The sequence below is a fragment of the Helianthus annuus genome, chromosome 12 (assembly GCF_002127325.2).
Source record: "Helianthus annuus cultivar XRQ/B chromosome 12, HanXRQr2.0-SUNRISE, whole genome shotgun sequence".
NCBI classification, from domain to species: domain Eukaryota; kingdom Viridiplantae; phylum Streptophyta; class Magnoliopsida; order Asterales; family Asteraceae; genus Helianthus; species Helianthus annuus.
Window position 1 is genome coordinate 52,261,064 of NC_035444.2, and position 27,085 is coordinate 52,288,148.

The window sequence follows — 27,085 nt, forward strand, 5'->3', positions numbered from 1 at the left end:
GGAAAATAAAGATTTCTGTGTGAAATCAACTTATTGTAAATTATGGGATTTATCCCTCAAACTTTGTGTTATATATTAAAACGAGCATTTTCCGGTGAAAAGATCCTGTTGTAAAAAGACTTCCGCTGTCGCATAAATTAAATACCACGGGTACCACACTGAAATCTGCATCGCGGGCCCCGACTCCGTCCAGGGTGGGTCGGGGGTCGCGACACTTATGTTAAGGGGGAGTTTGTCAACACACTTCCTACATGATACGGGTAGTTTGTTGATACACTTTCTGCTTTCAAGACATGAAGACTTTGAAGATCCTCCGACATTGAAGACTTGAAAGGACGTCAGAGACTTGAAGACACGAAAATCGAGACAAAGCTACAGCCAAGGGGGAGTTTGTTGGTGCACTTGTGTCTGTACTTTGTCTGTATTTTGTCACGATATAAGACGATGTCCTTTGTTAGTCCTGTAAGTTTGACCAAGTCAACCATCCTCCTGGTTTGACTTGGCCAAACAGTTAGACAATGGTTGTAAATGTTTGTGTCGAAGGATGAGTTGTCGAAGGATGACTCATCGGTCATCGAAGGATTGTTTAGATCCTTCGATGAGCTCGAAGGATAAGCCTTCGATGGATGTTGATGGACCTCGAAGGATATCATCATTCGAGGTACATGTGGATCCTTCGATAGGTTTCAGATCGATAGATGATCTTTCGATCATCTATCTGATCCTTCGATCAGCCTATCTGATCCTTCGACCAGACGATCTGTGTTGGGTATATATACCCATGTAATGTGTTCACTTCATAAGAAGCAAGCAAGCAGAACACAGTGAATATATTCTGTTGAGAGCACACACACACGAGTGTTTTAGAGGGTTTGCCAAATACATTTGTAAACATAGCTTTGTAACCGAACCTTTCATTCGTATTAATACAAGTGGTGTTAATCGGTGAATATTGTGTGTCGTGTGTTTGTGCTTGTTTCATCTCGATTTGCACTCTAGCTTGGATTCCGCACTCGCTAGTGTGTTAACATAACAAGGTTAAGGTTTAACTTCATCCTCCGAGGGACCTACAATCATCGAATCAGTAGCAACTAAATCCTCACTTTATATAACCCTAATTATCCACATCAATCAACTCCAAGATCCCTAGTATATTACCTTTAATCTGTTTACATTACAACATATGTGTTTACGTTTCCTTGTCATACAAAATCTATGATTACATGTACAAGTCATTAACAAGTTGTACTTAACCAACCACTATCAACAATATCAAAGCGAATATAACATCACTAACCGAGAGGTGAAGAGGGGTATTCGAGCACCAGAGACTTGAGGGGGGGGGGATCTGATCGTCGACTAGAGGGAATTAGGGTTTGATATCCTTGTGTGTTGCTAACACAATGAAACCGTGTACCCCTTGTGTACGTACATCTCCCTTAATTAAAAGGGATTGGGCTTGGCTTTGGGCCTAGGGGAGCTGGGCCTAGGATGGCTTAGTTTACAAGGAGAGAGTGTCTAGCCCAAGTTATAGGTGTGCGATTAAAATAGAGTGTGTGACCCGAAACTTTATGCGACTAAATTATATTAACAACATTCACATTTAACCTTTCACATACCACGTACAAACATTTAACATTTCACATATCACGTACAAACAACTTATAAATATTCAACATAAATTTATATGTTAACTTGTCACATAAAGTTCATATAAGTTACATCAGGGTGCAGTGAAAGGCTCTAAAGCACAGGTTGTCACATAAACCGTTAGTAACGGTGTGGTTCCATATACAATTATCAAAGCCCGGACAGTGAACATGATCAATATAGAGATTTTTGTTTCGGAACTCATTTATTTTATTATTACTACTTTTTGCACATATAACGTCTCTTTTGACCATTTTATCTATTGGTATGCTAAATCATAATTTTCCAAACATTTAAGCATCAATGGATCATCATATTACAACTGATTGTTTGATTATGGTTATTAAATTAATATCATATAATCACTCTCAAAACACAAATCCAAACATTTCCTTACATCACTCACTCTTTTCACAGTCACCTATTAGGAGCAACTTTAGGTAGATATATGATTCATCTTGTGAGTTTAAAGTACGTAGATTATAAATAATCATGGTTATTGGCTAGGACAGAAAAAATAGATTTCTATTCAAAATGATTGCGATTATAGGCTTGTGACAGTTGATTTATATTAATTGTTTTAGTGATGTGACTGTTCAATTTATTTTCAAATAGTCATAGAGTTCTATTTTCAGTCCATCTAACTCATTGATGTTCACATATTCTGACTTGTAGAATACTTTTGAAATGCAGCAACTTGATTTATTTTCTGCTGTCAAAAAGCTTCATGTATTAAGTTCTAAATATCTTGGCAAGCTAATAAGAGATGCCAAAAATGGTATCATTAAATATACTATAAATGGATCATCTTTTGAGGTAGGTAGATTTTATTTTAATTATAATTTTAATCATTTATATTATTTAATTATTCATAAAACTTTGGTGACTGTCTATTTGTAAATCTGATTTACATCTTGATGTTTCAGATAAATGTGGAAAATCTAGGAAGACCTCTTGTCCAGCACCATACTGAAAGATGTATCATCACTTAAGCCAGATGAGGAGCATTTCAAATATTTGTTAAGTGGTTTAAAGTTATTGCATACTCTATGTGATATTGCATCCCACCACTCAACACTTGCGCGGGTTAGTAATTTTTTTTTTCAATTTATCTATACCACGGAAACAAACATGCTTTCTTATTTTGTACAAGAAAGTCTTGCTACCTGATTTTGGTACTTTTTGAAGTCTTTAAACTTGTAAAAATATACGAAAACGTCCATCAACCAATTTTGGTATATCAAAGTCCCTAAACTTGTCTAGAATGCACATAGTTATTTAGTTAGTTTCAAAAGTACGCACATGTGAGACAAGTTTAGATGCAGTTGGAAATAATTGTACTTATTTTACTTATTTTCATCTGCTATTTTCTTAAATCTTTTGTCCTTTTCATTTCAGTAACTGATTTTTCATGCTGTAGGTTTTCGTTAAAGATATGGTTGTACAAGAAGAGATGCTTAATTCCATATTTAGCATGATTCGTGTTCTTAGTCAGTTAGGAAAGGTTTAACTCTTTTCTTTACATATTTTTTTATTTTTTCTTACTTAAAAAAAAACTGTTAAGTAGAACTGAAACATAACTTTGGTGTTCTAGAAAATTAATGGTCTAAGCCAAATGGTCCTGTACTCAGCGCTGTTGTCTAATAGTATGTATTTACTTAAAGCCTTCATTTCGTCAGAGTGGAAAGACATCGCTGATGTTCTACTTGCACATCCTGAGGTGACACAATCTTTATATTTGCATTATAGCTTTTTGTATTGAAATCTTTTGTCGAAATGGGTGGCTGATGATTACATTTGTTTGTCAGGTTGTCGACTTCACAACGGCAGCTCTTACTGCTGTCCGTTTAACTATTAATCTTCTTCAAGCGAAGCCGACAACACAGTGTATTAACTCTCGCATGCAGCTCAATAATGAAGTCTACAATCTCTTCCATCTTTGTGAATCTTCTGTGCAGTTTATTCAATCACTATGCAAACAACTGTTATTTCGGGAGCGCCTCGTTGAAAAAAAGGTCAAATACAATATGGAAACGAGTCAAATTGGTCAAAGGGTTGAGCAAAGTTTTTTTTTCTTCTTCTCAATGCTTAAAACATCCTAAATCATTTACATAAAAAAAATATATTTTCTGAGCAGAATAAACATTTTTCCAATATATTTAACACTGATTATTTGTATTCTATTGTTCTCCAGGAACTATGTGGAGGAGGTGTTGTTTTTCGGTTGGTTCAAGACACCTTAAACCTGCCACAGCATGATGATCCAATTCTTGAAAGTGTGGTTAATAGGCTTAAAGCAAAAGTTTTATCTATCGTAAGCCCAATCACGTGTAGACATTGTAGTATCATGTTTTATTTTGTTCAATGCTTTTTTTAGTTACTTTCAACGATTCTTTCTCCAGATGCTACTTCTTTGTCAAGCCGAAAGCTCATCTTTCATGGATATGGCTTCCAGCACCCCTCAAGGCAAGGGTTTTGCTCAGGCAACAGTTTTGAAGGTTAACTTCTCAAATCTCTTATAATTTCGATATTTTGAAAATTATTAGTGGACATTCTGCTTATACATATACAAACTTCTTTAGGTGATTGCAGAGCTAGATATGATGTGTGATGGGGATTTGAAAAGCCAAACAAATGGACTTTTGCTAATTAATGCAATGAAGCTAACAGAAATATTCTCTGGTGCTTCTGGATTCAAAACTTTCACAGTCCATAACTTGGTAAGCTTTTATAAATATGTTTACTTATTTGTAGGGCTGCAAGGGAATGTTCAGCGAACTATTCGTGAACCATTCAGCAGGAAGTTCGTTTGTGTTTGTTCGTTTAATGAATGAATGAACACGAACAAGAAATTTCTTTTGTTTAGTTAAATGAACGAACATGAACAGAGGCCGTTTTGACCCAAACCAACTTTGTCGAATTTGTAACTGTTGTTGTACATCCATGCAGACAGAACTTTTGACCCGAGTGCTTTCACAGCCTCAAAGAGAGTTCTTATCCACTTGGTGTTCCTATGATCCTGAGCCTGCTGAAGAGGAGATTGTTGTGGATTTTAATCCCACATTAGCAGCTGGACATGTATTGGGTTTGACCTCAGAATTCAACGTCCAACATTCTACTTGGAGTAACTGTCAGGCTCCTCATGTTGGGAAACAAGCGGTCTCAAAGAATCCCAATAACCCACCCAAAGCTAACAATAGAGAAATATAACTGAACACAAGAATATACGTGGAAACTCCAAAACCGGAGAAAAACCACGGGCCTCCAGAGAGAAAGATCCACTATGCGACAAATTTTCACAATCACACAAACTAATCTCTCAAGCCTCCCCCGCCCAATTACAACCACACTTCTCCGAAGCGTTTAACCAAAACCTTCCTACACTCTAAGACAAGAGAACTAGAAAAGAAAGAAAGAACCAAACACTTCAAGTGTATTTTTGGTTGGGGCACTTTGAAACCAAAGCCTTGGACTCCTTTTATAAGCTTGTAGTCCTCCCAAGCTTTCATCCTTGCACCGATGTGGGATGGGCACATTTTTCATATAGCCAAAAACCTAACAAATCTCCACCTTGGATATATGAAAAAAAAACAACCACATCATTGGAACACCGTCTTCAACCGACGATCATACTCCACCATAAAAAAGTATCTCCACTTAGAATAGACCATTCTAAGAATTTCTTCTCGGCACATGTTGAAAAACCTGCTGAAAATTTATGGTGCAACTTCCCCGCTTGGCATACTCGGAAGTTCATCAGCCATCAACATCAATTTTTCACCACACATCTTGCATCTATGCCAACCCAATGCCCATGTGTAAATCCGTGAACCCGCTAACAAATTGCATCCCCTTTCATGGTAGCGCGGGCATACCATAGGGATGACATAACTTCAAAAGAAATCATCACCGTCAACGACGGCGACATTGTTAGCTGTCTTGGAGCTGCTTGCCGAATCTGCTCCACCTGGACAATTTCTCTTGACATGCCCAGACTGTCCACACTTCCAGCATACAGGAATCTTCTGTGGGTGCTTCTTCTTCCCGTTCCCGCGTATTAAAACCGTTCCTTCTGACGAAGTATGACCGCTACTACCCAGTCTTTTCTCTTCAGACAATAGCTTCTCAGTAACATCCGCATACTTCAGGGTCTCTTTCCCATACATCAGAATGGGCTTCATATGCTCATAGGAAGATGTCAAAGATAATATGAGCCTCAGTGCTTTATCCTCATCTTCAACCTTCACTCCAATAGCCTCAAGTTCTGACACGATATTATTAAGAACACTTAGATGATCTGAAATTTTTGTATCTCCATCCATACGAAAGGTATGAAAGTGTTCCTTGAGATACAACCGATTTGAGATGCCTTTGCCTTGATACAACTGCTCAAGCTTCTCCCACAAATCCTTTGCAGTTGATATCCCATGCACATTTGCAAGAACATTCTTTGCTAGACACAAACGAATCGCACTTGCCGCTCTCAAATCCAAATCTTCCCATTCTTCATCATCGTCTTTACTGGTTCCGCTTGAATCCTTGCTTGAAACAGGGGTCGGTTTCCCCCTCAACGCCTTGTGTAACCCAGATTGAATCAACACATCCTTGACTTGAACTTTCCACAAACCAAAGTTGATTCTTCCATCATATTTCTCTACTTCGAACCTCATGGGACTGTATTTTGACATCGTATCCGTATCTTCAAAAACAATATTGTATACTAGAACACCAAGCCTATAAGCAGTACACCCAACAAAGGATTCCCAGGAAAGAGAGGTGGGTACAATGGACACACTTAAGTACCAAGTCTTTCCTAGCCAGAACCTTCCCAGGATAAAATGCGTATATCCGGCTCGCGTATAATTCTACCATATACAAACAGTCAACCGAATCAACCAAATCCTCGTTTCTTTCTGATGTGGAAGATCAGACTAAGCTGCAACCACAGAGCATACTACGAACCTTCAAAATACCACGACACCCTCCAAGAAAATTCGTTTCTGATGTGGAAGATCAGACTAAGCTGCAACCACAGAGCATACTACGAACCTTCAAAAACCGAGACCTCCCCCAACACCTGGAGCTCTGATACCACTTGTTGGGAAACAAGCGGTCTCAAAGAATCCCAACAACCCTCCCAAAGCTAACAATAGAGAAATATAACTGAACACAAGAATATACGTGGAAACTCCAAAACCAGAGAAAAATCACGAGCCTCCAGAGAGAAAGATCCACTATGCGACAAATTTTTACAATCACACAGACTAATCTCTCAAGCCTCCCCCCGCCCAATTACAACCACACTTCTCCGAAGCATTTAACCAAAACCTTCCTACACTCTAAGACAAGAGAACTAGAAAAGAAAGAAAGAACCAAACACTTCAAGTGTATTTTTGGTTGGGCACTTTGAAACCAAAGCCTTGGACTCCTTTTATAAGCTTGTAGTCCTCCCAAGCTTTCATCCTTGCACCGATGTGGGATGGGCACATTTTTCATATAGCCAAAAACCTAACACCTCAAACGCCTTACGCGATTCAGAGGTCATCGTTACTGGTCCAAGTTCTAACCAATCTCACATGTTGTTACCCCGAAGGTAAATAATCTAGCCGATTTTTACATGTGAGCACAAGTTAATGAAAAATTAATTGTTGTCATATATATCATCACTCCATCAGTATATGCATTTGATACAGATTCTTTTCTAAAGGATTAGTATGCCAAATATTCTGATTAGAATAGAATGATTTAGCATGTTCTTGACCAATATCTCTCTTTGTGCAGAGGACAATGCTCGCTTTATCAATGGGTTTCTCGAGTGCTTGCAAACGGAATCTTCTAACATACCTTGTGGTGTTGCTGAAAGAACAGATGCCGCAAGAAAAAACCTATGTATATATTTCGATTTCAACACTTCCTTCAGCTGATAAGAAGTTAAAGATGCCAAGATGGGTGGGTTGGGTAACGGGTCACTTTTCACTACTGGCCGGGTCGGTTGACCCATAAACACTTTCTTGTGCATTAATAATATTCTATATAAAGAACTTGAAGTGTTAGTTTGTAATCATAAAAACGATATTATTTCAGAAGTAATCTAAATTTTAGAATAAAACAATTTAGAGGGTCAAATGTTTAAAATATTGATGCTTGGTGACTTCAACCTGTTTGACCCGTTGCCCTTTTAGCTATTTTTTATTCGGCTCATTTGAAATAAATACAACCCCAATAAATCCATAATGCGTATATATTTATGCCATCGTTATAAGAAATAAATGTGGTTTGTTTATATAACATCTGTGTGTTGCAGATTCCTTATCAGCTTATGCAGAATCTATGACGCCTAATTATCTACAGGAAGAATATGTGAATGTTCTCAGGTGAATTTTTTTGATCAGTTTAAGTAACTTTTTATGAACTAATGTGTTAGTTATGATTACAAAAAACAATATTATTATAATCATAATCTAAATCTTTAAATAAACAATTTATGCAGTTGTATACATTATTAGTATATATCAATTGATACTGAAATAATAACTTATGAATGATCTCATAGCACACACGTGTATTTTACACAGGATGTTAGAAACATCATATATTACTTGATTTATTCATTTTTATCTTTTTTATTTAGGTGGTTCATTAGTCAACTGGAGAAACCTACGGCTCAAGAATCCGCTAGCCACAGAGTTATGGTAAAAGCAATTCATATTTCTGTCTGTTTATTGGGTAGTTACAATGCCTGTTTATTGGGTAGTTATGGTTAGGTTGACCCATCAAAACTCTTGACATTCATAGATAGTTTATACATTAAATATGATTACAAAATAATTACTACTATAATCATGCATTTGTTAAAATAAAACATACTTGAGGATGCTATGTGTCACTTTTAAACAATTATGCTAATTTGTCCATTAATCTAAGTTTGCTATTTCAACCCATTTTCTTGTGAATGTGTTGATTCGGGTTGCTTTTAATCTCTAATGGGTCAAAAGCGTAAATAACCTTTTTTTACTAAAAAACGGGTTGAAAGTCACCCATTATCATATTGATCCGACTATTATAGAAAATTTTGATGACGAGGTAATCAACAACTCAAATTCTCATCATATATATATATATATATATATATATATATATATATATATATATCAACAATGCACAAATAATCAGTTTTTCAATTAATGTAGTTTGTTTCTGGTGCATTTTTGTTCGATCAACATGATGTACACATGTCAGAACGACTCGATGCGATGGTAATCAACAACTCAAACATGTTATATGTGTGTGTGTGTGTATATACTCTCTGAAAATCGTTTGTTTAATTATGTAGTTCGATGAAGAACATCCCGCTCCAAAGTTGTCAAAGGCTGAACAAGAAATACAAAATGCCTTGTTGAAGATAGAAAATGAGCGACCTGAAAATATTAGGTTATGGGCTACACGATTAAAGGATCTCTTTAATGGCAAGATGAGCCTTGAGATTAATGTGCCTAAGCAGATGTACCCCAAGACTTCGTTCCTTATCCAAGTTGAATCCATCGAATATGAGGGGATGTTACAGTTTTTGGCGAACGGGTTGCTTGAGGCTAGCTTTTTACATTGGTGTCAAATGTAAGTTTTTTCTTAATATTTTTATTTCGTACAATAAATTTATTTTTAAAATAGTTGAATTTTTAACCTTGTAATTTTTTTGTTTGATATCAGATATTTGTATAACATAGTATTTTACAAAATAGTTCCAGAAGACCCTAAAGTTGCCGACTTCAATATCCACAAAATAACTGGGAAAGAGTGCGAGACAAACTTTGCAAGTGTAAAAGAACACTTGTTAAGTGTCTACAAACCTAAAAAGGGCATAAAATATTTTCTTGGACCCTTTTTTAAAGGTAATATATATTTTATTGTTTATTAATGTATTCAAGTTAATTTTCTTTATTCTATTACACTATTTTTATACATTTCTTTTTTCTAGCGCCCATTGGGTTTTGTTTATCGTTTCTCCTAAGGAACAAAGTGTTTGGATTTTGGATTCGACTTCGGTTAAGGCCCAAAAGAATAAAGATGATTATCCTCTTTCGAGAGCAATAGAATCTTCTTTTGGAAGTGGACTTACATGGACCATGGTTCAAGTATGTTATGAGTATTATACGGATTAATTCTCTTGTATTTTATACAATTAAGTGATTATTTTAGTAATTGATTTTTTTTCTTTTAAATTTAATGCAGTGTATGCAACAAGACGGGTCTTGGGATTGTGGGTTCATGGTGGTTTGGTTTATGTTCCAGTTTGTTTTAAAGAAGCGATTTCATTTTCCAAACAATGTAAGTATTCCTTTTAGAATTTAGCATGTTGGGGTTATCAATCGAGTTTAAGGTTGTATTATTCGGGTTTTGTGTTTATTTTTGGTGTTTCGGGTTAACTAATATATGTTATTTGATTTTTGTTTAGATTTGGACCCAGATAACAAGCGTAACACAAGAGGAAATCGACATATTGGTTGAAAACATCATGACATGGTTTTTTAAGATGGTAGGTTGGTTGAATACGTCATGATGTATGCAGTTTTAAGATTGATAGCTTATTGCTATAGGTTAGGTTAGTGTTGTTATTTGAACAAGTTTTGTAAATTTTGGAAGTTATTATATGTTGAACAACTTTTGTAAACTTTGGAAGTTATTATGTAATCGAAAGGTTCTATGATATTGGCTGAGTTTTGTTTATTTTAGTTCTTGCTATGTATACACTTTCCTAGCTAGCCATTATTTTGAGCTCTTCCATTACCCATTAATGAGCCATCATTACCCATTATTTTGTGCCAACATTTTGTTTTAGGCATTATTAATTCTGGGCGCCCAAAATCACAAATATTATACCCCAAAATACCACCTGCGGAATTCACCGTGGGGCTTGTGACGTACCAGGATCTAGCCACTAATCACATAGAACTAACAGTACTATAATAAATTCGAATTCCGATTCAACTTGAAAAGTGAAATTCAAAACATCTAGTTAAAACAATATAGGTTCAGCGGAAGCATAATTATTGTTCAATCAATTCAACATCATTTTTTTTTTTGATAAACATAAGTAAACGTTAAATGTCTACGCAAGTGTCATGACCCATGACCACACCAGCTCCCCAGACTGCAAGTTCCATTCCGTGATACATTTGACGACCTGCAAGCATGCAGAAAAAGTGTATCATGGTTGTCGTGGTGGTAGTGATCATGGTTGTCATGGTGATAGTGTGTAGTGGTAGTGATCATGGTTGTCGTGGTGGTAGTGTGTAGTGGTAGTGGTGATAATAGTAGTACATATAAAGCTAGGCCTCTATGTTTAGTTATGTTATGCTATGTTATACTAGGTATTATATTCTTTGTTTAGTTTAGGTAATATTACATTATATTATATTATGTTATATCATGTGAGAAGTGGAGGGATTTTTTTTGGAACTTTTTCCTCATCTTATTAAGCACGTATTTTAGTCATAGTAGAAGTTTTCTCTCATAATAGACGTTTGTAATTGTATGTATATTAATTTATAAATATAACTATTAAATATTTTTATGTAGCATATTTTATAATATTATTTTTTACAAATATAAGAGTTTCTATATTTTTTAGAGTTAATTACACAGATGCTCCTTATGATTTATTGAAGGGAACACTGTTGAGTACTAACTGAAAATTATATAAGGGTATTTTAGTCATTTTACCCTGATTTAACAGAAAAATTAACAGCAGTTAGCCTTAATACTCAAATGTGTTACAAAACCGAAACTATAGAACCTGTTAAAAAAAATAAGTTAGTACTCAAATGTGTCACTTTTAATAAACCACATGGACTATCTATGTAATTAACTCTTTTATATTTTGGTACCTACAATTTCATATTGTTTGTGGAATAGTCACAACACATATGGTGTACCTTTATTACTAGACTCTACTCACTACTCACATTGTATAAATCATTATTTGTTGTTTAAAACTTTTTGTTAAAGCGCTACCACATGCATAATACCATGACTTAAATGTTACTTTCAATCAAAATCTTTTCATTAAACGGATTTCAATTCATCTTTCTATCAAAATGGAATAATAAATAAAATCCGAGAAGTTGTGTGCACGTCAGATGCCATTGCATGTACTATTTCGTAATTTCTCAATGTGAAATGAATCTAATTACACTAACACTATATATCAAATCACATCATTGGAAAACACACCCATTTCTCATTCTCGACGCTCCTCTAAAGAGAAGGTATACCAAAGCTATTCCGACTTTCATACATTCAGAATCTTCAATCCAACCGCATCTCTCAAAGTGTGCTGAAATCGACATTAACAAGGAATCACAAACTGAGTCGACTTCAAAGATCAAGGTATATTAGTTACTCAAATTCTAAATACGATTATCATCCACTAGTTTGTGTTCTTTTATATTCGGTTTCACTAAATATGTTTTTATTGTTCATAAAGAGCAAACAATTGGAAATCAATTGATCAAATCTAGGTTTTAGCATAACAAAAGTTGATCGTTTCACATCATAATGTGACTTTAGATGCATGTTTTGGTATGTGTTGTTCCGACTCAAGAATCACATCAAACAAGTTCAATAGCTTTTAATTGTACTCTTATATCAACAATTAATTTTTGTATAATTATTTTCTTATTTTATTTCTCGAATCGATTATTTTTATCAAGGATCAAAATCCAACTATCGAATATTCAATAATAATTAATTATTCATGATTTGTATGTTTGAAGTTACGAAATCGGTATAAGTATATTAAATTTATTAATCGTGATTTGAATATAGAATCGCAGATTCAAAACGTGCAAGCCAGATACATGTCTTTGTACAGCCCCTTTTCCTCTTTACCTTGCTATGACCGTTTTATAAAAAAATAATATTTTTTAATTAAATTGCAATACACAAAGTTTTTTTTAATACTAATATATTTTTCAAAATACTTATATTTTTTTTTAACCTATTTTCCTTTGAAATTAAAACATAACTCTTAAAACATCAAAACCATGTTGCTGGTAGAGCATGTGGTTTGCTCTTTTTCGTTATGTGTCCATCTCCATCATATCAGCTAAGACATTTCATATGGTGAAATGGTGTAGTGGTTCACTCACTTCTTTAATAATTAGGTATTAATTAATTACCTAACGATTTTTATTTATAATCTTTAGAACATTATATAAAAAAATAAGCATCAAAACAATATAAAAAACAAAGCAATTCATTAAACAAGAATTAAAAAAGATTACAAGCGTCTAAATTAAAGACCGTGCATAAAAACTAGAATAAACGACCTAATTGTTTAAATGTGCCCACAAAATTCTTCAAGCCGCAATATCACATAAACTTGTGTTCTTATGTGTTTCGTACTAGACACGTGCCGCCTCAATCGCTTGATCTTCAGTCATGCCCTCTTCGTGGTTGAGGGCATTGATAAATATCCTCTCAAAAAACCCACAACTTGCTCGCATCATATTGGACCATCTAGTAATGTGATTCAAATTACAATTGTTTGCACCCACTTGATAACGAAAGTGCATCAAAATCTCATTCCAAATAGTAGCATTATATTTAGAGGGTACCCTAACTCCGCAACATGCACCCAAGTCGTAGCCAAAGCGATATACTCTTCCTCGGTCCATCGGTTCACCATAAAAATGGATGAAAATATGGAAGAGGTAATATTTTTTGAGAGTGTTTTATGAATAAGTTGTGAGTTTTAGAATGGTAGAGAGGGTATATATATCCATGAGTTGAATAAGTTGACTACATATACAGTTTTAAAAATAAATGAAACTTTATTTTTTTTTTCATTAATGAGTTGACTATATCCATGAGGATGTCTACTTACCATTGGCTTTTGAGACATGTTAGATAGACTCTTTATACATGTAAGGCATTCTATGAAAAGCTGGTTGCCCATAGCCTCTTGGATATTTGGTAAAGGGAGGGGCATTGGTGTTGGTGCACTTGTGTCTGTACTTTGTCTGTATTCGGTCACGATGTAAACGATGTCCTTGTCGGTCTTGTAAGTTGACCAGGTCAACCATCCTCCGGTTTGACTTGGACAACAGTTTGTAAATGTTGAAGGATGTCCTGTGTCGAAGGATAGCTCATCGAAGGATATTGTAGATCCTTCGATGGCATCGAAAGATAGGCTTCGAATGATAGACCTCGAAAGGTGATCTTTCGAGGTCCCTGCTGATCCTTCGAATGCTTTGTCATCGATAGATGATCCTTCGGACCATCTATCGGATCCTTCGGACCAGACATCATGGGCTGGGTATAAATACCCATGCAGTGTGTTGAGTTTTAGCAGACAGAGAGACACTTAGACAGATTCACACATCCGAGAGATAGGCTGAGAGCATTCTGTCCGAAACTCACACACACACTTTGAGAGTTTACAAGTTAGATTTGTAAACATTGTGCTTGTAACCGAAACCTTCATACGTATTAATACATTGGTGTTAATCGGTGAACCTTGTGTGTTGTGTTTATACTTGCTTCATCCCGGTTTGCTTGCTAGCTTGGATTCCGCACTCGCTAGTGAGTTAGTATAACAAGGTTTAGGTTCGTCATCCTCCACGACAAAGGGACCTACAAGTGGTATCAGAGCTTGGCTCTTTACCTTGTTTAAAACCGGGTTTGTTCAAGTGTTTGGTGTGTTTGGACACTTGGTTTAGCACCCGTTTTGGTGGTTTTTCTTGCATATTTAAACTGAAAAACGGATTCTAAACCTTAGGGAGTGTTCAAGGTTGGGTTGGGTAACTTGAAAACTTGTTTTTAAGTGACTTTGTGTTTTCCGGTCAAATTCCGATTAAGGATTCCGGTGACTGGTTTGGGGATAAGGTTATCCATTTTGGGCAATTTTTCAAAGTTGGTGGGAAAGGTACAACCTGCACATCCCTTTCTGCCGAAAGTTGACTTACCTACCCATCACCTTTTCACCAACCTATCAAATCAGCGTCAGTTGTGTCAGAATCTCTCGAAAGATATCTTTCGACATCGAAAGACCATCTTTCGATCAAGGAAGGCTCGAAAGATTATCATCCTTCGACCCATCCTTCGAAGTCTGAAACATATCTTTCGATTAAGGAATCTATTCGAAAGACAGGTGTCCGAAAGATAAGGATTTAACTCGAAAGATAAGGATCTTTCAAAGGAGAATCCTTCGAGTTCTTGAATCTTTCGAAATCATTGTTCGAGATTCAACAGTAGTCTTTCGAGTACTGTTGATCCTTCGAACAAGAGTTGATCTTTCGATTGTGGTCAGTTTATTGTTAACAAGTTTCTGTGATTTCAGATCTTTCGACCAAGATCCTTCGGCTGTGTGATCTTTCGGATTATTCACTTAGCATTTATTTTGCTCATTAATCATGAATCCGAATTGGTGGAATCCGGCCCCCGACAGCGGTAAATATACAAGTTCTGGTGTCACTCCCTCATGGTGGGGTACACCGGCGCCAGACAGTGGAAAATACACGTCTACAAGTCTATCGCCTTCATGGGCCGAGTCTCCGGTATCGACATCTTCTCAGGGAAATCAATGGGCATTGGTATCGAATCAAACTCCAAGTATCCGAAGTATCTTACTGAGCGAAAGCGAAACAGGAAGTTTGAATCGACCTCCAAAGCTGATGCATTTAAACGAGTATCCGGGTTGGGCTGATCGTTTCCGTACATATGTTCTTGGTCAAAATACAGAGCTGTGGATACGCTTCACCACAGACTTTGATCAAGCTATCGAAGTCGCCGCTTCAACAACTGCTAGTTTTGCCGATCTTCCAGAAGATCAAAAGAAAATATATGATCTGGAGAAGAAAGCCTACGCCATTCTCACTCAGGCGTTAAGCAAAGACATCTATCATCAATTTGTCAGCTTCAAGACTACAAAGAAGTTGTGGGACGGTTTGAAAACCAGGGGAGTAGGGAATGAAGCAACACGTTAATTGCGTCATGATCTGCTCAAGAAAGAATTCGACTGTTTCACATGCTTAGATAAGGAGTCTTTGGGAGACATGACAAGTCGGTTTTATCATTTGCTTACTGAGCTGAATAATTTTGGTGTGACGACAACTCAAGCAGAAGTGGTGAAAAAGTTTGCTGATGCTTTGCCTCCCCAATGGAGTAGTTTCTTGGAAATCCTGAAGTATAACGGAGTGTTGAAAACTACAAATATCAACGACTTCGTGCAGCTTTTGGAAAACAAGGATCAGGAGGAAACATTAAAGGCGAAGAGAGTTCCATTGCCACAAAATCCAGAAATGTATTGTGGAACTTCCAATACTTCGTCTACAAGAACAGGTCCACATGCTCCTCTGCAAACGGCTTTTGTCACAAGTACAGATATGTATGGAAATCCGGTGCAAGTTCCTGTTAAGCCACCTCCTACCACAGACATGTATGGAAATCCAATACAACCACCTCCTCCTCCTCCTCCTGCTCAAACACAACGTGCATGTTATGGAGTTACATCATCTGCAGGTCAACAATCAAAGCCAAGTACTGTACAGCTCGACACTTCAAGCTTTTCTAAAGTCAGTGTAGAAGTAGCTAAGGAACACATGGAGCTACTTAACACTGTAGTGAGCGCGTACTGTGGGTTGATAGAAGGTCAGATTGGCAATATTAATCTGACACAAGAAGACTACAGGCAGATTGACAAAGAAGAGATGGACTTGATGGATATCAAGTGGGCCTTTGCGAGTGCTGTGAGAAGAGCAAAGGATTGGATGGAAAGTACTGGAAGAACCAGCTTGGAAAGTAAAAGAGACACCAAGTATGGGTTCGATAAACAAGCTGTTAAGTGCTTCAACTGTGGTGAACGGGGTCACTTTAAAAGGGAGTGCACAAAGCCAGCTCAACATGGGAACCAAAACCCCTTCAGAAATCAAGGCAACCAGCAGAACAGAAACAATGAGCGTACATTGGTGCCTGTCAACAACCAAACTAACCGGGCTCTTGCAGTTCAGGTGGATGAGGGTTGTGACTGGTCAATTCAGTTGGGTGGTGATGCTCCTGATGGAACAGCATGTTTTGCTCAGATCGTGAAGGAGTTAGTTCACACCAGTGGTAGAGAATCTTCTGCCAATGGTGGTGAATCGTCTGAAGATGAAGATTCGTCTGGATACAGCAGGAGTGTTGATGAAGAATCATCCAATTCTGGTGATGATCATGTGGGTGAGACATCAAATGCAACAATCGATGCAGATATTGATGAACTTTTGGAGGAAGCTGCAGCAGAAGCTCAAAGAAGATCTATTCTGGTGGATCAAGCTGCTTATACTTCGTCTTCTCTCCATTCAGCCTTTATGGCTAATGTCAACGGTTCATCAAGTCAGGTATGTGTCGATGAACCCACTGCTATTAACTGTGATGAATGTGATAGATTGCATGCTAGGTGTGCTGACTTAGAAGGAAACATGTCTGAGTTGCAAGCCAAACATGATGCTTTACAAGCTAGTTTGTTTGACTTGCAAGACAAACATAGTTCCTTGAGTGCTGAGTGGTGTGACTTGCAAAGCAAGCATGAGGCTTTGCAAGAAAAATATGATGTGACATTCATCCACAATCAGAAGTTGACTGTGGATCTCTCAAAATGCACAGAAGCCAACATGTTTTATGAAAACCATGAAAAAGAATTTAAGTCAGTAATTGAGACCTTAAAGAAAGATAAAACTGAACTGACAAAAATGGTTTCAAGAAAACAAACTGATATTAATTTGTATATATCTCGCCTTGAAATTATGCAAAAGGAGATGGCTTGTGTGAAAACAGAAAGCGATGCGATCCAGCTTAAGCTAGACAGTTATTTGAGCTCTAGCTATGTGTTGGATCACATCATTGACGTTCAGAAGGAAAAGAGGGATGTCACATGCATTGGCTACAAGAAATGTCCACCACCAGTTAGACACAATTATGATGCCATGCCTGATGAAGAGGACAGGGTGTTCTTTGAACCATCTGTGCCTCTAGATGTGAAAGAGTTTGCTGCAGGACTCGGATACCAAAAGGAAGTATCCTCAGATTCAGATGTGTCAGCAGATACATTTGTAAGTGCTGAACAGAATCAAGATCCTCCAGTTGTGATTGAGGATGCTGATTCTTCTGATGATGAATCTGGTGATACTGTCCCAGCAAAGTCTGATGCGGTAACCAAAAATGAGGACATACCTCTAGAGAATCACATTCTATGTGATCCCCCTGTACAACCCGCTAAGACTGTTGCAACTGAGTTCTCATCTGCAGAAGAGCCGGAGAGTGTGAATTTGCTGTACACTCTTGTTGGTGATGATAAAATTTACTCAGACAAAGATTTTCCCATTAAGAATGTTAATCAATCCTTAATCTGTAAAGTCTTTGAAAACTCGACAAGTAAGTTTTTGGGAAAGTCAGGACCACGGGTTACAGTTACACAGTGTCCTCCTATTCCAAAGGCTGAAATTCGAAAACAATTTGGAAACAAGAAATTACCAACGGTGCCAAAACAGCAAAATCACACCAAGCCCAAAGGAAAATCACCGGCTCAAACTCAAAAGAAGCCGAATTAGAAGAAAAACAAGAATGTAAACTTTGTGAAATCGACGGGAACGGACAAAATTGAAAAGTTTGAAAATCAATCTAACTTAGCTTTTGTCAAGAAAGCTATTGTCGAGAAAAGAAATGAACCAAGCAGTTCAATACCTAGTACCTCGGGTTCACAAAGTTCAACATCATCGGTTAGACGATCACATGATTCTTCGGGGTTTGTTGAACGAAGATCATGTTTTGAATGTGGAACCATTGGACATATTATTCGTAATTGTCCATATCTTCATAAGCTAAAAGAAAAGGTTGATGATCCCCGTGACAAGACTGACCGTAAGCCATCTGTTTCCACAAAACAAGATCCCCGACTTGTAAAAGAAAGGGAAAAGAAACAGAAACGCCAACAGGTCAAGAAGATTGAGAAAGCAATTAAAATCGATGTGGTTCAAAAACAATCTGTTGCTGTAAAACCAGACAATTCTAAAACTTCAAACAATCAAGAAGTTAAAGTTTTAAAGAAAGACACCGGTAAAACAAAACAGACCTGGAAACCTAAATCGGTTACTGAATCAGGGGGACCATCACAATTCACCAACCATCAAAGACAAGAAGTTATTGTCATTGATGAAAATGGAAGACCCAAGACCACAATGGCTTGGGTCCCCATCTCCAACTAATTCATTTGAGTTCATGTGCAGGGTGTTCCAGGAGGAACTGTCAGTAGTCATTGGATTGTTGATAGTGGGGCATCCAGGCACATGACAGGCGACATGAAGCTTCTCTACGACGTTAAATCTATTAGAGGAGGTTATGTTGCTTTTGCTGGAGATAAGGGTGGATATATAACGGGTGAAGGAATGATATCCAACGGGATTGTCAGCTTTGACAAGATCAACTTTGTGCAGCAGCTTGATCACAATCTTCTTAGTGTTTCTCAAATTTGTGACAAGCAATTCTCAGTACACTTTGATGCTAATGGATGTTATGTGCTGAAACCCGGCTTCAAAATTCCAAAAGAATGGATTCTCTTGTCGGCTCCAAGGATAAATGATTTGTACGTCCTTGATATGAGCCAAGCTATTACAACGTCTGCACAAGCAACTTGTTTCGTTTCCAAAGCCACAGAAAAAGACACTATCTCTTGGCACAGACGAATGGGTCACATTCACTTACGCAAAATGAATCATTTGGTTTCAAATGAATTGGTGAATGGTGTTCCCCTCAAAAATTTCCATCTTCAAGACGTCTGTGTTTCGTGCCAGAAAGGAAAGCAAACAAAGAAGAAGCACCCTACAAAGAAGATCAACACGGTGGCAGTTCCTCTTGAACGTTTGCACATGGATTTATTCGGTCCTGTCAAGCACAAGAGTATTCGGGGTGATCAATACTGCCTCATGATTACTGATGATTATTCAAGATTTTCTTGGGTGGCGTTCATGGCACACAAGAGTGAAACCTTTGGCATCATCAAAAACTTGATCATTCAGATTGAGAATTTGTATAAGTTGAAGGTTAGGCGGATACGTAGCGACAATGGTACTGAATTTAAAAATCATTCCATGGCGGAGTTCTACACTTCAAAGGGTATTCTACATGAGTTTAGTGCAGCTTATACTCCTCAACAGAATGGTGTCGCTGAACGTAAGAACCGCACATTGATCGAGACTGCTAGGACGATGTTGGTAGAGTCACAGTTGCCCATTCCATTCTGGACTGAAGCTGTGGCCTCTGCATGTTATACATTGAACAGAGTCCTTACAGTCAAAAGGCACAACAAGACCTGCTTTGAGCTTCTTCAAAAACGGAAACCAGATTTGTCTTATCTCGAACCGTTTGGAGCTCCATGCACAATCATCGATCCTAATGGAAAGTTTGGGGCAAAAGCAATTGATGGATACTTTCTTGGGTATGCCACCCCTAACTTACGAGTCTGGAATCTAGAGACTAAAAGGGTCGAGGAATGGTCTGAGGTCAGAGTACAAAGGCACACCTTGCCAGTCAAAAATCCGGGTCAACCTTGGATGTTTGAGTACGATGACTTCTTCAATTCGATCAATGTTGAAGCCGTTGAAGAAAATGCTGCGGCTAGGATGTTTTTCGAGAGTGACAATGCAACAGTTTCACCGGTGGTTCGTCCAATTCTTGTTAATCAAGAACCATCTTCTTCGGTGAACAATAATACTCTCAACAATGAGGATTTTCATGATGCAAACGAATTGAACGAATCTTCAGAGGATGATGAATTTGTAGATGCAGATCAAGAAGCCCCAACAACAGCAGTTCATGGTACTTCAGAGGGTACTCCTCCAGTGGATGCCCATAGAACAGCTGAGGCTACTACATCATCCTCTTCGTCAATTCCAGGCCTTGAATTGGTTGTTGATCTTAACCTTAACAACCTGGGTATAAATGTTCCAGTTCCAGATAATCCAGAAACAAGGATTCATAATACCCATCCTCAACAAAACATCATTGGAAATGTGCAAAGTAGCGTTCAAACAAGAAACATGTTGCGAAACAACAACAATGCAGGCTTGTATGCGGCTATTCGAGAATCCGGGCAACAAAACGATTGGTCTTTCGCGTGTTATGTCTCACAGGAAGAACCAAGAACGTGGAAAGAAGCCTTGAAAGATAACGCTTGGGTTGAAGCAATGCAGGAAGAACTGCAACAATTCCAGAAGCTGGGTGTCTGGAAACTCGTAGAGAAACCTGCTGGATACAAGAAGATTGGTACCCGTTGGGTGTTCAAATGCAAAAAGGATGACCGCGGAGTTGTTATCCGAAACAAAGCACGTTTAGTCGTTCAAGGTTTTCGTCAGATTGAAGGGATCGACTACAACGAAGTCTATGCACCTGTTGCACGTCTCGAAGCAATTCGTATCTTTCTAGCCTATGCGTCCTTCAAAGGATTCAAGGTTTATCAGATGAACGTGAAAAGTGCATTCTTACATGGTGTGGTTGAAGAAGAGGTGTACGTCGAACAGCCTCCAGGTTTTGAAGATCCTATCCATCCCGATCGGGTTTGGTTGCTCAACAAAGCTCTTTATGGTCTTCATCAAGCACCGCGAGCTTGGTATGCAACCTTATCACACTATCTGCTGGAGAATGGATTTCGAAGAGGTCTTATCGACTGTACTCTTTTCATCAAAGAACAAGATGGAGATCTTCTTCTGGTACAGGTATACGTTGATGATATTATTTTTGGTTCTACTAATGATGTCTTGTGTAGGGAATTCGAGCGCATTATGCAGGATAAATTCGAGATGAGTGCTATGGGGGAAATGACTTTCTTCTTGGGCCTACAAGTACAACAAACAGAGTCTGGGATATTCATTCATCAGACTAAATATGTTGGTGACATCTTGAGCCGGTTCCAGATGTCTGATGCAACGCCCATTGGTACCCCATTGCCAACAAATCACGGAATTACTCCAGACTTGAAGGGAGAAGCTGTTAGCCCTTCAAACTATCGCGCAATGATCGGATCTCTTATGTACCTCACAGCATCAAGGCCAGACATAATGTACCCAACGTGCCTGCTTGCCAGATATCAAGTTAACCCGAAGGCCTCACATCTTGCTGCTGTTAAAAGGATTTTTCGTTATTTGAAGGCGTACCCTGACACCGGTCTGTGGTACCCTAGGGATAATAACTTTGAATTGGTAGCTTTCAGTGATTCTGATTTTGGCGGATGCAAAATCGACGGTAAATCCACAACGGCTGGATGTCAGTTTTTAGGAAATCGCCTAGTCACATGGCAGTGCAAGAAGCAGACGTGTGTCGCTACATCAACATGCGAAGCTGAATACATTGCTGCCTCAAGTTGTTGCTCCCAAGTTCTTTGGATCCAACAACAAATGCGGGACTACGGTGATAATTCTGCTGCTTTAGATATCACTAGAAATCCTGTGCAGCACTCAAAGACCAAACACATCGAAATCAAATATCACTTCATACGTGATTGCTTTGAGAAAAGGCTAATCGATGTTGTTAAGGTCCACACCGATGACCAACGTGCCGACTTATTTACCAAAGCATTTGACAAATCAAGATTTGACTTTTTATTATTGGTAAACGGCATTAAGGTCAAGCAAGAGTAAAACCAACATCGGAAAATCATTTTTGTAAATACCTTTGTGTTTTAAATTTGTCTTAGTTTATTGATTTTAGGGGGAGTAAATTCAAAAATCTGAAAATCCAAAAACATCGAAAAATTCAAAAACACAAAAACAATAGAAAAACAAAAATGAGTTTCCTGGCGAGCAAAAGAGAAAATGATAGTACATCAGTGGTCTATCCAAACCTCTTTAAACCTTAAATGAAAAACGATAAGCAGCTCTATATAAGATGTATCGGTAGGCTCACAATCATTTTAAAGTGTGCAGGGGGATATAAATCTTAATCGACTAAAGACCAGGTGGGAACCATTCATTGGCATATGGTCTTAGTACCGAAATTTCGTTTGATAAATTGCCGAGGTTCTGAGATATTCGGTCTTTATGCTGCTTATCATCTGGGTATCATGGTTGTATCTTTTACCGAAAAATAACGGGGACGCAAGTCTAGACCTTCCATGATACTATACATACGTGTACATATTATATACTGCATACTGCATTCGACCTCAATAAGTGATAAACAATCACATGTCCATATCAAATAAGTGATAATATATCACATTTATCCGGGTGTCAAGTTCGTCTCTCTGCTGTACGGAAGTACTGACCTGTTCACGGACTTGCACCTGTGCCCTCATGCATATGAAAATCAAGTTCCTCATCAATAAGTGATTATATCACATAGGGCTTGTTTTCAAATCAAAATAAGTGAGAATCTCACATCATATACGGTCAAACAGATGATAATCGGTATACTCACCGGTAAGATGAACTCTCGTGCATACCTTGATACGGGAATGTGTCGTGATGTGGATGAACACCGGTCGGTAAGTATAAATCATACCTTAACGTATCCCCTCGCCATGATTACATCTGATAAGTTGAGCTTAAGTGGACAACAATACCGATAATTGTTATAGGATGCTTATCTTAATGTTAACTAACTGAACAACAAGAGTGTTTTGGCATGACTGTACACTGATATGATTCTCTTACCCTCGAAACTCACAAAAAGAATGTCTGTAAATATTTATTTACTGCTTAACTTTTATTGCTTTCTTTTAAACAGTTTCGTCGTTTGGTGCATATCAGCACGACATTAGCGGTGATGTCGTTTGATAACACTCAAAGGATTTTAAATTGTTGTCCTTTAATTTTCAAAAATACCAAAAAGATTTTAGGTGTGTTTTAATATAAACTTTATAAAAGCCAAAAAGATTTTGTTTCTACTTTCTTTTCGATCGTACGATGTTGGAGCTCGAGTCTTCGTTACCTGAAACCTGAACGAAAACCGATTTGACTAAATCTTCATAAACGGTCAAAATTTGCAAGTTTTGAAAGTTAAAACTAAAATTGACAAATTTATTAAACTTTCAAACTGTCGGACGGTGTTTGATTATGACATGGTCATTCGTGTGTCATTTGGATATACTAACTATTCTAAGCAGTTGTTCTCATTACGCGTTTAGATTTCTTGCATGTGCAGATTCTAAAGGCTAGGAGAACATGGTCTATGACAAGCTTTGGAATGAAGACACGACGAGAAGGCGCTCAAAAGATGAAGATAATCGAGTTGCCGCTGGCCATCATCAACACCACAAGGATCTCACTTCATAAAGATCAAGTCATTCACGAGCATAACTCAAGGGGGAGCTTATGCCAAGGGGGAGTTTGTCAACACACTTCCTACATGATACGGGTAGTTTGTTGATACACTCTCTGCTTTCAATACATGAAGACTTTGAAGATCCTCCGACTTTGAAGACTTGAAAGGACATCAGAGTTTTGAGAACTCGAAGACCAAAGACCATCGAAGTTCGAGACGAGTCTACAACTACAGAAGATAAAGACAAAGCTACAGCCAAGGGGGAGTTTGTTGGTGCACTTGTGTCTGTACTTTGTCTGTATTCGGTCACGATGTAAACAATGTCCTTGTCGGTCTTGTAAGTTGACCAGGTCAACCATCCTCCGGTTTGACTTGGACAACAGTTTGTAAATGTTGAAGGATGTCCTGTGTCGAAGGATAGCTCATCGAAGGATATTGTAGATCCTTCGATGGCATCGAAAGATAGGCTTCGAATGATAGACCTCGAAAGGTGATCTTTCGAGGTCCCTGCTGATCCTTCGAATGCTTTGTCATCGATAGATGATCCTTCGGACCATCTATCGGATCCTTCGGACCAGACATCATAGGCTGGGTATAAATACCCATGCAGTGTGTTGAGTTTTAGCAGACAGAGAGACACTTAGACAGATTCACACATCCGAGAGATAGGCTGAGAGCATTCTGTCCGAAACTCACACACACACTTTGAGAGTTTACAAGTTAGATTTGTAAACATTGTGCTTGTAACCGAAACCTTCATACGTATTAATACATTGGTGTTAATCGGTGAACCTTGTGTGTTGTGTTTATACTTGCTTCATCCCGGTTTGCTTGCTAGCTTGGATTCCGCACTCGCTAGTGAGTTAGTATAACAAGGTTTAGGTTCGTCATCCTCCACGACAAAGGGACCTACAATTGGTGACTTGAACCTCCTTATAGATAGGGTTTAAATTCAAGGCTTTGGCAACATGTGTTTGAACAAATTCAATTTTTTCAGGAGTTGGTTGTGGTTTACTTTTGTTAAAACCAACTCCTCGAGTAACAAATGGTTTAGCTTTGAACTCATTTCTTTTGATGTCATAATTTAAAAAAATAACATTTTTGAGTCACATGGTTTTTCTTTCCTTAGATCGTACACAACCGTTTGATTCACATACACTATTTCCTTTGTTTATATCATGCTTTTAAAAGATAAAATCCTTAGTCACATGTTTTTTCTTTCCACAAAACTCACAAAATAGATTAATGATCTTATCTTTCTTTTTTACTATTGTCTCTTTTATTTGAAACAGATGTTTGAACATATGTTTGTGGGTCAGTGATAGGAATGATTTTACCATTGGTTCTTTGAGACCATCGATGGTTGTGAATTCAACTGGTTTTAAAATTTTCAAGAACATCACACTCATCAGACCAAGTTGGTTTAAATTCATATTTTTCTATTTCAAAACTTGATGATGAGCCTTGAGGTTTTTCAAGAATTATCTTTTTACCATATGGTTTAGTGATTCTAATTTCTGTTCCACTTGAATTCATTGGTATGACTTTAACCATTTTAGGGTCAACGTGAATGTTGTCTTTGTTACTTTGGTTATCAGATTCTAGAAACACAATTCCAAATTTCACATTACTCTTTGTTTGTTGGTTAAGAAGCATCTCAAACTCATTACATGATTCTACTAATTTCTCACAAGTGATTTGGGTAGACTCAAGCTCCTTTTTACAACCTTTATATTTTTCTATCATGATGGTCTGAAATCGGACTTTGGTAATGGTTGCTTCATGTTTTAGTCTGCTAATCCCTTGGTCCTTTTCAGTTATTTTAAATTTAAACTCTTTAATTATCTTTTTCCAACTGATCTTCACCATCTAAAATATTTTTTCTAAGATTTTCATTCGCCTCTTAAATGTTAGCAAATACAATTACACATTTATAATAACACAATTCTTTAATAATTTAAGGAGATACCTGAGTAGCAGCCATTAATGCACACTCCTAATGACTTTCACTGGCATTCCATGGACAATGGCTTATCACAACCTCTTTATCAACCTTTTCACAAATAGATGTTTTTATCAGATTGATTGTCTACTCAACATCAACATTCATGTCATCAGAATCAGTCATTTCATCTTTAGACTTATTTCTTTCTTCAATAGAATCAAGTGCCATAAAGAAAAAGTTCTCATGCTCCTCAAAGGTCATAAGAGCAACATTTTCATCTAGGTGTTCTTCAGGAAGACTACTCTAGTCAACAAAGCCTTGAGTGAAGAAACTTTGTTGTTTGGCCTCTGTAGGTGCAGGGGCTGAAGCAGCTGGAGATGCTTAAGCTTGAGAGATTGGTACTTCAACATATTGAACTTAAGGAACAGTGGTTTAAACATATTGCACAAAAGCATGGTTTAAGGATTAGGCAAAATATGCAGTGTTTTGAGTGTTGGGTCCAGGGGTATTTAGGTAACAAGTGGGTCCGCAATGTTAGTAATATAATAATTAAAAAGTGGATGTAGAGTAGAATTATTATTACTCTATTTATTTTTGTTATTGTTTTATTATTAAATACATATGATTGATAACTACGATGAAGTAATCTTATTTTTTGTAATTGTTTTAATTTTGATAATACTACATAATTCATCATTTAATTTGATTTCTTCTACTAACTTCCATACGTTAACTTTAAAAAAAATCTAATTACGTAAGCATGTTTATTTATTTCTCAATATTACGATATATAATTTATTAAAAATGGATATCGTGTCGTTATGGTACCAAACCAAACCAAAACAGATCATGAATAGTATTTTATTAATTTTAAGTATTGTTTCTTTTTAATAATATTTCATTCATCATTTAGTCTTTTTTCTAATAAATTGTGTTCTATGTTTATTTTTTCCAGATTAATTTGAAATATAAATTTTACTGAAAACGGATATCGTACTGCTGTTGTATCAAACTGAACCGAAACTAACCGATGAGCATATGTATTGGTACTAGTATATATTTTTAATGTTTTTGTTTTCAATAAACTGATACCGTACTGCTACCATTACGTATCAAACCAAACCGAACAACATCGGTACCATGCATGTATTCATTTTTATGGTTTCCAGTTGATAAATATCGTACCTTTACCTATCATTT

At 37.2% G+C, this 27,085-nt stretch overlaps 1 protein-coding gene across 1 annotated transcript; it reads left to right on the plus strand.

Annotated features, from left to right (window-relative positions):
- The first annotated feature begins 444 nt into the window (after positions 1-444).
- On the plus strand, positions 445-4,860 carry LOC110892898 (nodulin homeobox-like). Its single transcript, XM_022140033.1, has 10 exons — positions 445-462; positions 2,326-2,466; positions 2,596-2,736; positions 3,071-3,154; positions 3,245-3,370; positions 3,459-3,665; positions 3,845-3,964; positions 4,053-4,148; positions 4,233-4,370; positions 4,600-4,860. Exons 1-10 carry the CDS (start codon positions 445-447, stop codon positions 4,858-4,860), a joined length of 1,332 nt encoding a protein of 443 aa, XP_021995725.1.
- The last annotated feature ends 22,225 nt before the right edge of the window (positions 4,861-27,085 follow it).

Bases quoted from the DNA above. Each gene is read 5' to 3' on its own strand.
- LOC110892898 (XM_022140033.1), top strand. The intron at 3,155-3,244 runs GTTTAACTCTTT...TTGGTGTTCTAG, and splicing joins TTCTTAGTCAGTTAGGAAAG to AAAATTAATGGTCTAAGCCA. The intron at 3,965-4,052 runs GTAAGCCCAATC...TTCTTTCTCCAG, and splicing joins AAGCAAAAGTTTTATCTATC to ATGCTACTTCTTTGTCAAGC.